Source organism: Magnolia sinica, chromosome 15 (assembly GCF_029962835.1).
Source record: "Magnolia sinica isolate HGM2019 chromosome 15, MsV1, whole genome shotgun sequence".
In the NCBI taxonomy this organism is placed as follows: Eukaryota; Viridiplantae; Streptophyta; class Magnoliopsida; order Magnoliales; family Magnoliaceae; genus Magnolia; species Magnolia sinica.
Genome location: NC_080587.1, coordinates 9183134 through 9195037, shown reverse-complemented (window position 1 = coordinate 9195037; position 11904 = coordinate 9183134). Strand labels below are relative to the sequence as shown.

Below are 11904 nucleotides of genomic sequence, written 5' to 3'. Positions count from 1 at the left end.
GATATGATATGTTATTATATATATATATATATATATATATATATATATATGGAAAAGGTACTATGTGCTCAAGCTGATGGGACCGTCCCATGAGGTCAAGCTGTGTGGCCCCATTGTGATGGGTTTCGAAAATCTACCTCATCAGTTAGATGCACCATTCTATTATGGGCCTAGGTCTCAAACATTAAGTCAATCTGTGACTTGTGTGGCCCACACCACATGCAGAAGTGAGGAGGGGCCGTGCACTATTAAAACATTTATAATCATTATTTAGGCCCACCGAGATGTGGTTTGCCATCCATTATGTGTGTCCCATTTGGATAAGGGTTCAGACTAAGTTTTTTGATATGTATTTACATGATTTTAGATGATAGGGCTTACATGAGTTCCATATATAGCTGATTTTCGGCAAATGCCATCAATCTAAGTGGGCCATCAAACGAAAAATGTTGATGTTTGACACGCATCACAGCAGGGTCTACACAGCTCGACCTCATGGAAGTTCCCATGACTTCCACGGCATGGAACCATTTCCCTGTATATATAATCCAGACAGTTTGTATGACTAAATCCTATCTGGATTATTTAAATATATGTAAGTTTTGAAAATCAAACATTTTCATAAGTGGCCCATAAATCAACGGTTTAAAGACGAAGCATTTGGTATATATTTAAGGAGAGAGATTTGAAATTATCGGAAATGATAATCCTCTGCACAGGTGGTTTTTTTCGCCCAACGCTTCATCCATAGCGTGGCCCATTGTAGAAACGGTTTGGATTATCTAAACATGAATTCAACGGCTGTTGGTCATTTCCTTTAACAAAAGAAACCCCACGGAAAAGAAAGGAAGAAAGAAAATGATTCCTTTTCTTCTTCTTCTCTGCAATCCAAGACACACCAAACCCATAGCTTCTGCGGAGCAAGAAATGGAGGAGAAAATCATTGCTCTTTCTTTATTTGTTTGTCATCTCTCCTTCCCATTTTGATCTGTAATCCAAGTAAGTCTTCTATTTTCTCAATCTCTATATTCATCTGTAATCCTCAGCATTTTCTTTTGATAGAAGATTTCAGCTAGACTTCATCTTTCTTCCTCTCTTTTATTTTTATTTTTTTTTCGCATTTTTTTTGGGTCTCAGAAATGAAAAATGCTTGTTTTTAGATCATCTGGTGGCATTTTCTCCCAAAAGGTTTGATTTTGATGGGATTTGGGAGATGGGTTTTTGAAATTTCTGATTGGTCTTTGATGAGGCAATAGCAGGATTGAAGCTGTGTTATTTCGATCATTTTATTTCAGTTTTGCCAAAAAATATTTGATTTTGATGGTATTTGAGGGGGGTGTTTTTGAAAAATTTCACAGATTAGTCTCTTTTAGGCCATATCACTATCAAACTTCATTATTTTGGATAATTCTGGTTTCATTTTCTACAAAATATCTGATTTTGATTGATTTTGGGAGATGGGTTTTTGAAAATTCTCAAGACTGGTCTTTCTTTTTTCTTTTTTCTTTTTCTTATGACGCCATATCAGGTTTGAAACTGCAGTACTTGATCATTCGATCTTTTCTACCAAAGGAATTGATTTTGATGGGATTTGGGATGTAGGTTTATGAAAATTTTCATGGATTAGTCTCATTTAGGCCATATAAATATTGAAGCTGCACTTTTTTTTAATCACTCTCGTCCCATTTTCTTCCAATGATATTTGATTTTAATTGGTTTTTGGAAGTTGGGGTTTTGAAACTTCTGAAGATTGGTCCTTTTTTGAGGCCATATCGGGGTTGAAACTTCAGCACTTCCATGTTTCATCTCATTTTCTACTAAAAGATTTGATTTTGATGGGATTTTGGTGGGTGGTTTTTGAAAATTTCACAGATTATCCTTTTTTGAGGTCATATCAGTATTGAAACCGCAACAATTGATCATTATCTTCTTGCAAACGTTTCGATTTTCATTGGATTTGGGAGGTGGGTTTTTAATTATTTCTATTGGTCTTTTTATTGGAGAGGATACATGATAGAAACTGCAGTTATATGATTTTCTATTTCATTTACTTCCAAATTATGTAATTCTGAGAGGATGTGGACACTGAGTTTTTTTTTAAATTATTTTTAAGGATTAGTCTTTTGAGGCCATGCCATGGTTGAAACTGCATTATTTTATCATTTGATCTCATTTTCTTCTCAAATATTTGATTTAAAATAGGATTTATGAGGTGTTTTTTTTTAAAAAAAAAATATTTCTAAGATTAGTTTTCTTGAGGCTATATCAGGATTTAAACTGCATTATTTTGATTCTCTGATCTGAATTTATTCCAAAAGCTTTGATTTTGATAGGTTCTGTGAGGTGGGTTTTTGAGTTTTTAATTGAAACTGCCCTCTGATCTGAATTTATTCCAAAAGCTTTGATTTTGATATGTTCTGCGAGGTGGGTTTTTGAGTTTTTAATTGAAACCTCATTACTTTGCTCATATGATGTCATTCTCATCCAAAAGATTTGATTTTGATAGGTTTTGGGAGGTTGGATATTGAGTGTCTGATCAAAACCCTATAACCAAATTATAGGGTCTCATTTTCTTTCTAAAAATCTGAGTTTGATAGGTTTTGGGAGGTTCTTTTAAATATTTCTACCGATATCTTCCCTGGAACCATATCAAGAACAAACCCGCCGTTATTTAATCCAATCACATGGTTCATTTTCTTCCCAAAAGTTTGATTTTTATTAATTTTGGAGGTGAGCCCTTTTTATATTTCCAGTCTTCCTTCAAACCATATCAGTTGTAGATTTTTTTTATTTTTTATTTTTAAAATATAAATTAAGCTGATTGCATAATTTCATTTTTTCCAAAAGATTTGAGTTCCAAAGGTCAATTTTTGAATATTCTACAAGCTTAGTTTTCCTGGAAACCATGTCAGGATTGAAGGTGCTTGTTTAATGTTATCGTACCGTTTAATTTTCTTCCAAAATATTCAATTTTGAGTTGTTGATAGGTTTTGGTAGGCGGGTATTGAATATTTCTACAGATTAGTCTTCCTTGAAACCATTTCATGATTGAATGTGCTTGTTGTTGATCATACAAGCTTTCTTTCTTTCCTTTATTTATTTATTAATTTATTTGATCAGTTATATGATGTAGGCTTTGAGCATGCTAGGCTTTTGTCCATATCAGGATTGAAACTGCATTATTTTGGTCGCCTGATCCAGTTTTCTTCCAAAAGAATTGATTTGATGTGTTTGTCAAAGGTGAGTTTCAAATATTTAGTTATCCTCGACACCATATTAGGATTTGAACTGCATTATTTTGATAATCCGGTCTCATTTTCTTCCCAAAGTTCTGAATTTTTTAAAAGGTTTTGTATGAGAGTTTGCGTCTCTCTTATTTTATCATCTTATGTTTCCATTTTTATTCGAAAAGATTTGATTTTGATAGCTACTGGGAGGTGGAATTTTGAACATTTTCTCAGATTAGCCTTTCTTCAAATCATATTGTAAGCAAAACTGCACTTTTTCTAACAAAGATTCGGTTTTGGTAGGTTTCACAGCTTGGGTTTGTTAATATTTCTCCAGACTAGCCATCCTTGTAGCAGTTTAAGAAAACCAGAAAGAAGAAAAGCAATGGCTGTTGAAGCAAAGCAGATTGGAATTTATATCAAGAAAGGCGTGATCATTTCCGTCAGGATTTGTTATAGATTTGTTCGTGATTATCCCGCTGTTTTAGGTGTGGTGTTGTTCTCTGTTTTGTTGTATAGACTCTTTCCTTCCCTGTTTGGTTTGTTGGTTTCTTCTTCGCCTGTCATCTTCTGCACCGCTGTTCTTCTCGGAACCCTTTTGAGTTTTGGGCAACCGAATATCCCTGAAATCGAAGAAGAGGAGAAGCAAACTCACGACATCTCTTCTTTGAAAGCTGGGGGTGTTGGTGATGATCTTGTTGTTGAGAAAGACGAGAGCTTTGCTGTGGAAACCCATGTTGAAAGGAGAAGAGAAGCTGGTTTGGATGAAAGCGTGATTTCTTCAACGGCACATGAGGCGGAGAAGGAGAATGATGCGGATTCGATCAGTAGGAGTGTTGTGATCGAGGGTGATGAGAAAGTACTTCATGGTGAGAGTAATAAAGCAGTTGAAGAGGGAGAATACCATGATCATGGATTCATTGAGAAGAGAGAGTTTCATGAGGTTGGAGAGGAGGGTGAGGGTCATCCTACAGATGATAGAAAGAAGGAAATTGTGGGTCCTGAAGCAGAGGGCGATGTGGTTGTTGGTGGAACTCTTGATGCCCATTTGGATGGCCATGATGACATGTCATCTGATTCTGATTCCGATTGCGCAGAGAGTTCTTCGCCTGATGCTTCCATGGCCGATGTCATGCCGATGCTTGATGAGCTTCACCCACTGTTAGGCTCCGAAGCACCTCAACCCGTTCTCATATCACTCGATGACTCTGATTCTGAATCTGACGATGGCAGTGTTGAGCTGGTAGGTGATGCCCAAAACCCAGATGAAGCGCGTGAGGATCAGAAGGATGGAAGTGAAGCTGTGGTCACATGGACAAAGGATGACGAGAAGAATCTTATGGATCTTGGAACATCTGAGCTTGAAAGGAATCAAAGGCTGGAGAATTTGATTGCGAAACGGATTGCACGGAAGAATCGGATAGCCGAGGCTTGGAAGAGGAATCTGATAGACTTAGAAATCAATGATTCTTCACAGATCAATTTTCCAATTAGCGAGGAAATGTCGCGCATCCCAATTCAAGTACCATCCCTTTCTACGGCGAGGCGCAACCCTTTCGATCCTCCATATGGTTCGGATGAATTTGCAGGACTGCCGCCTATACCCGGATCAGCTCCGTCGGTTCTGTTACCGAGAAGGAATCCTTTCGATCTTCCTTTCGACCAAGCTCATGAATCAACAAGCAATCTGATGGCGGAGAACTCGAGCCATAACGAGTTCATGGCACTTCAGCAGCGGGAAATGTACTCCCGAAGGCATGAAACTTCTACTTTGGGGGCATCATTTCCGGGTGAGATAATGCAAGAGAGGCATGAAAGTAGACTGCGGCAGTATTTTGTAGCAGAGCGGGCTTCATCAGGTGAGATGGATTTTGCTCCGATTCAGAGACAATGGAGCGAGAAGAGTGATTCTAAAGTGAGTTCTGCTCCTGAAACCGATATGGTTTCTTCAGTTGTAGAGCAGGAAGTTCAGAAAGAGCTTCTTGCAGAACAAATACTTCAAGAAGCTGGATTGATTTCTCTCGCAGGCCCTGCTATCGAAGCTGTTGAAAGAGAAAGCAAATCCTCCAAAGAAGAAGATTCTGTGGAAATTGATTCAAATGTTTCTAACTTTGTCAGAGACACTCAAGATGTTGACGCTTCCAAAGGGGTGGAGGAAGTTAGCTGTGATAGGGAAACAAGCTTGCCGACTGAAGCTGTCGACACAGCATCCAAGGCTTCACCTGTGGGGCCCAATGCAGCTGAAGCATTAGTGGACTCAGAGGTGGTGGAAGAGAACTACAGTGAGTCGAGCTCGTCTTCCTCATCAGAAACAAGTGAAAAGAATCTCGAAATGAATGCTGATGAAGAGTCAGATAATCTCGATCAAACAGGGATTGCTTCTCCAAAACAATCACACAAATCCATGCAAGAAACTCATGTCTATGGCACCCAGTTTAAACGACCGGTTTATGATGCTAGCCCGTTGGCTATCAGGAAATCCGATTCTAACTTGGCTGCAATTGCTGAAATCTTGTTTCATGTGGACAAAGAGATTTTCAATGCTGCTGCTGCTGCAGCTTCAGACACGCAAGTTGAGATATTAGAAGGGGGTTTGCCTTCAACGACGATTGGACAAAGCATTTCGACCGGCAATGGAGAGGTGGGAAATGAAATAGCATCCAGCAGCGAAACAAGGTGGGTAGAAGCACCGAGCTTATCTGTGGTAGATGAAAAAGAATCAAGATCGAGGGAAGTTGCTGAAGTCAGTGAATGGGAAATTGTCCAAGTTGGGTTTTCTGGGGTCGTCCAAAATCATGATGATTCCATGGAACCACTTGAGATAACGGAATCAGAGATCAAGGAAGTTTCTCAAGGCTCGAATTCATTGGCATCAGATGTCATAATGGCGGAGGTTGCTGCGATGGCTGACTCAAATCATCGATCAGAAGAGGCTCAAATCACATCTAGTTCCGATCAAGAGGCCCATGTTGAGCGACCCCAGGTTGATGTGGTTGAGAAGACGGATGCTGTGACTGCTACTTCAGACGGGTTGCTGTTAGCTGGCATTTCGACTTCCCTTGCATCTCAGCCTTTAAGGGAGGAAACAGCAGTGGAACCATCTTCTGAAGGCCATCACAAAGAATCCAAGGTCAGTATTTTAAATGCAAATGATATATGCACAAAGAGCATGAGAATACTCTTCAAAGCACATATGCCAGATCTGGACTGTTAATGAGCTCCCCTAGGTTGGTTCTCTCATCAGGTGGGCCACATGTGTGCATTTAATGTGGACAGCTGGTGAACTCATTAGCTCTCCATTTTTTGTAGTACAAATGTGGCCCGCCTGATGAGCGGAACAGCACGATATGTGGTCCAGGCATGTTGCGTTGGTGCCTGCTTGATGATCACAATGGTGTATGTTGAATGTGGACAGTTGGTGAACTTATTAACTGTCTGTTTATGTATTACAAAATGCAGCCCACCTGGTGAGCCCACCAGCTTGATATCTGGTGGGCAACACTGCGACATGCCCTGGACCAGAGTCCCGTCCATGCGAATATCCTTAGATGCGTTTGTATTTTTAACTAGGGCATGATCCGATGGTTCCGGTACCACTGTAAGATACAGTGGTGTAGGACAGAAGTGGGGCCCACATGATGTATTCATGCATCCAACCATACATTAGACACGCAACCTTATGTTACACCATTTACCCGAAACTCAGACTGACCCAACGCGAGGCCACACCACAGAGAACAGTTTGAGAGTGGATCCCCACCATTGATTTGAGTAGGGGGACACTGTGTAGTGCATCTGCAATCCATGCCTATCAGACCCTTAAACTCATGTGAATGAAGGGTCAGACCTAAAATGAGACTGTTTTGTAACTCAGGTGGGCCCTGGTGCAAATCAAGTGTAGGTGTTCCTTCCCATCTTGTTCCCTGTACTGTTTCACCTTAGTGTTGTGTTTGGGTCATATGTGGGAGTAACATGAGCTCAGGCGACTGATGGGTGGTTTGGATGTCCTACATACATTACATAGGCCCCACATCTGCCCGGTACCACCATAAGTTTATGGTGGCACCATTACTGCTGCAGAAAACCTCTTTTAATAAGACAATTGAAGGATTTAAAAGATTAGGAGAAGCACGTCAACCTCATTTTACAGATAAGGGGAATTATTAGTGTCATGCATATCACCAAGTTTACAGTTAGGCTTATGCACTGGATTCTTTACATAGGTCCATGGTTTTGTGATCCAGACTGTTCATCTGATGGGGCCTGCCATAGATGATGAATGCCCCAGCAATCTCCCAGATTAGATGGCCCCCAACCCTTCGATATTGTCTAATTTTCCATTCAATGTGTACTGCTGCTGTATTTCTCCTCTGCTGTAGGCCATTGGTTGAAGGCTATGATCTTCCAAACTGGAAGATTTTCAGGGCATATCCCATCCCCCCATGTGCAATGTCAACATTTTGCATCACCGAACCACGTTAATGCGGGGGCATTTTCACATTGGGCTATAGTGGGGTGGCCTGTGGGATGCAAGGGCACACTCGGGGTTGGTGGCTTGCGGAACCCATGGATTTGGGGCCCGTATGAGGCGAGTGGATCGTGTGAGGCAGAACCCATGGATTTGGGGCCCACGAGAGGGCGGAACCCATGTATTTGGGGCCCACAAGAAGGGTTCAGCCGAGGACCTAACCCATGGAATTGGGGCCTGAGTTATGAGATAAAGGGATTAATTCGCCATGCTCTATCAGTTCGAGCTTTTAGAGCAAGTGGTTAATTGTCCTGCATCACACGTGCCCATGATAGAGCCTAAGCTTGGGTTGTCTTTTTTTTTTTTCCCCCTTTTCTTTTTTAATTTAAACAGGATGACGACAGCAATCCAAACGAGCAGGTCCATGAGCCTGAGGACAGCATCCACTCGAAGGTCTCTCCTTCAATACCTGCTCCTGACGGTGATGATTCAACAGTCTTGCATTTACTGGAACAAAAAAGCATTGAATCTTCAAGAGATTTCGAGATGAAGTCAGAAGAGCTTATCACATGTGAGAGACCTGTCATAGATGAAGATGATGAAGCGGGTGGAATCAAAGGGATTGATGAAGAGCTGCTGTTGGAATTGGATGCCGTTGGCGACTTCAGCATTCAAGAACCAAAATCAAATGCTATCGAAACTGAAAAGCAGCTGGAACCAGATGCAGATTTCATAACAGATTCTCCGGTTGATGTGGGGATTCGAGAGAGCCTCCCCCAGCTGCAAATTCTTCAAGATGAATTTGTTGAAGGTGTTGGTATTGAAGGAAGCCTTGAAAGATCGACAGAGCTTCAGTCAGCTGTGGACCAGCCAAAACCTGAAGTTGGGTACACCCAGTTTGAATCGTTTGATCGAGATCTGGAGCTGAAGGAGCATAGTTTGGAGCTGCGAGTTCTTGAAGCGAAGTGGCTTGCAGATATCGATTTGGCTTTTAAGCAGGTCCACGAAGGGGAAGTTGAGAAGTCTGTTCTTGAATCCTTCATGGACAGGCCAATAACAATGGACACTGAAGTGGGGTCCGCCAAAATCGAGCTGGCAAAGGGAGATGCAGATGTGATGGAGACTGGGTCCGAGCTGCAAGTTCTTGAAGCAAGGTCTCTTGAAGATATTGATTTGGCTTTTAAGCAGCTTCATGAGGAGGTTCATGAAAAATCAGTCATCAACGAGCCACAGCTGGTGGAATCTGAAATTGGGTCATCTGGGTCCTTGCCAGATGATAAACATTCGGATCCAACAAAGCTGGTAGTGATGGACAGTGAACTGGGGTCCACTGAAATCAAGATGGCAAAGGTAGATGCAGATCTGATAGAGACTGGTTCTGAGCTGCAAGTTCTTGAAGCCAGCTCTCTTGAAGATATCGATTCGGCTTTCAAGCGAATTCATGAAGGGGTCCGTGAGAAATCAGTTGTCAGTGAGCCACAGCTGGTGGAGTCAGTAATTGGGTCATCTGCATCCTCGCCAGATGACAAACATCTGGATCCACCAAAGCTGGTGGTGATGGACACCAAAGTGGGGTCCACCGAAATCCAACTGGAAAAGGGTGATGCAGATCTGATAGCGACCGGTTCTGAGCTGCAAGTTCTTGAAGCAAGGTCTCTTGAAGATATCGATTCAGCTTTTAAACAACTCCCTGAGGGGGTTCATGAGAAATCTGTTGTCAAGGGGCCCCAGCTGGTGGAATCTGAAAATGGGTCGTCTGTATCCTTGCTAGATGAGAAACATCCAGATTCACCAAAGCTGGTGGTGATGGATGCTGATGTGGGGCCCACTGAAATAGAACTGGCAAAAGGAGATGCAGATCTGGTGGAGACCAGTTCCAAGGGGGTTCATGAGAAATCTGTTGTCACTGAGCCCCAGCTGGCAGAATCTGAAATTGGGTCGTCTGTATCCTTGCTAGATGTGAAACATCCAGATTCACCAAAGCTGGTGGTGATGGATGCTGACATGGGGCGCACTGAAATAGAACCGGCAAAGGGAAATGCAGATCTGGTAGAGACCAGTTCTGACCTGCAAGTTCTTGAAGCAAGGTCTCTTGAAGATATCGATTCGGCTTTTAAGCAACTCCATGAGCGAGATCTTGAGAAATCAACCTTCAATGGGCCCCCATTGGTGGAATCTGAAATTGGGTCATCTGTATCCACACTAGATGACGAGCATCGGGAGCCGATAGAGATACATTCAGATGTTCAAGTGCTTGAAGCGAGGTCTCTTGAAGACATTAATGCTGCTTTGAAGCAAGCCTCGGAAGAGAATGTTGAGAACCAGCCAAAACCGTTAGAGACTGAGGCAACAGAAAGACATGTAGAGCCTGTATTTCTCTCGCAGCCTGCCGAAGTGCTCCAAACTGATCTCCAGGAGTCTGTGGCAGGAGAAACCAGCACAAGTACAGAAGAATCAAGTGCTGGAAAATCAAATGGAGTCAAAGAAGTATCTGAAGGCTTGAGCCCCAGTGCAGTGGCTTTGAAGGAAAAAAGCAAGAAAAAATCTTCGGGTAAATCTGGCTCAAGCTCGAGCTCGAGTTCAAGCTCCAGCGACTCTGATTGACAGTGGGATTACTTGAAAAAAAAAAGGTGTTTGGTTGTGATTTTTTTGAGAAATGTGAAGGCTGCTCATGGTAGTAGGATTTTGGGTCCTAGCCTCCCCATGTGTACATGTGTGAAGCATCCTGACCTGTTCAACAGGTGGGCTCCACGGAAGAAATTAATGGTGGAAAAGATGTGTGGCCCACGTGGTTCCCGACCTGATTTTCAGGTCATGGAACGTATGTGGTGGTACTGACCTGATGGACGGCCTGGATCTTGCGCACACATTGGCATGTGGTAGGAGAGTAGGGAGTCTCAAAATATCCTATGCTTGCAAGTGAGCCTTAGCAGATCTGTTTCTTTTAGTGACTGTTTCTTTGACAGATTTGTTGGTTTGCCAGTTTCTGCTACTGGTTATGATTTTGGGTAGTGGTAGTTTGGGTTGTTTGGGATTCTTGTTTTTTGAGTAGATTGATATCGGATTTGAATGCTTCAGGGATAGGATTTTGCTTGGTTCCTTGAAGTGTTTGGGTTCTTTTGATATTGTGAAAGTTTTTGAGTTTTTGAGGTTTTCTATGAGAATTAGGCTGTTTTTCATGTGCAGATTGTAAATTATATCTATTGCAATGAAATGCGTTTGCTAGTTGGTGATTTTTATCATCGGTGTATTATTTGAATGGTTGAGATTTTGTTTGAACTCTCTCGTTTGATTTTGTTTAGTATTGATACATCTAACAGGTGCATAGGATCCACTGTATGGGATCTAGACCTTTCATCTATTGTGCCTAGTGTGGATGGGGCCTACCCGAAAATTGCATCAGTTGAATGATCCAATACCCCTGATAAGTTGCAATATGTGTGTTAGGAAAAAGCTCCCCAAATGATGGGTAGGATGATGTGATTGGTTACGGAAAATCCCTCCAACTGATGGCTAGGATCACTGACTGGTATCTCTTTTGATTTATGGCCCATCCATGGCAGTGAACAACCGTACAGGTGATGGATTGTCTGGATTGTTTCCATGTGTGCCATTTGTGTGGAGATTGAGTGCTTAATATGGAACATTTGTGTTTTGACGATCTCCTTAATATCGAACACTTGCATTTTGATCTCTCCCTCTCCCTCTCCCTCCCTCCCGTCTTCCTCTTCCCCCCGACCCCTTCTCTCTCTCTCTCTCTCTCTCTCTCTCTCTCTCTCTCTCTCTTTGTGAAAATGGAGTGCATGCTTTGGTTCTAGTAGATACAAAATCCAGTTTGTGGGCTACAATATGAAATCATACTGACCGTTTATCCATTTATTAGGTGCTTTTTTTTCTTTTTTTTTTTTTCTTGTAGGGCCATTAGTTTTCCAAGCAATGGATGGGATGGTTAGGATTCTATGAGATAGTGATTTTTTGAAACTATAAGCTATCCATGATGGTGTAAACCGAGAGGAGCTGAAAGCTTTTGTGTATTTGAGACAACCCAAAGGGGTTGAATATATAGAGATTACAGTATCTATACAAGGAAAGAAATAAAATCAGAATCATCTACCTATGGAAAACCAACTATATAAGGTATGCTAGCTATACAAGGTATATTTCAGTCTGTCTAACATCCCCCCTCAAACTAATGCGGGTCATCGACAA

The 11904-nt window shown here is 41.8% G+C and overlaps 1 protein-coding gene across 3 annotated transcripts; it reads left to right on the top strand.

The window, feature by feature from the left end:
• The first annotated feature begins 734 nt into the window (after positions 1-734).
• On the top strand, positions 735-10934 carry LOC131227377 (uncharacterized). 3 transcript variants are annotated; one of them, XM_058223168.1, is made up of 4 exons: positions 735-999; positions 3167-3240; positions 3531-6357; positions 8089-10934. In XM_058223168.1, exons 3-4 carry the CDS (start codon positions 3613-3615, stop codon positions 10297-10299), a joined length of 4956 nt encoding a protein of 1651 aa, XP_058079151.1. In that variant the 5' UTR covers positions 735-999; positions 3167-3240; positions 3531-3612; the 3' UTR covers positions 10300-10934. The 3 variants fall into 3 exon arrangements, with proteins under 3 accessions (XP_058079151.1, XP_058079149.1, XP_058079150.1); XM_058223166.1 differs by having other exon boundaries at positions 3134-3240; XM_058223167.1 differs by lacking the exon at positions 3167-3240.
• Positions 10935-11904: the final 970 nt, after the last annotated feature.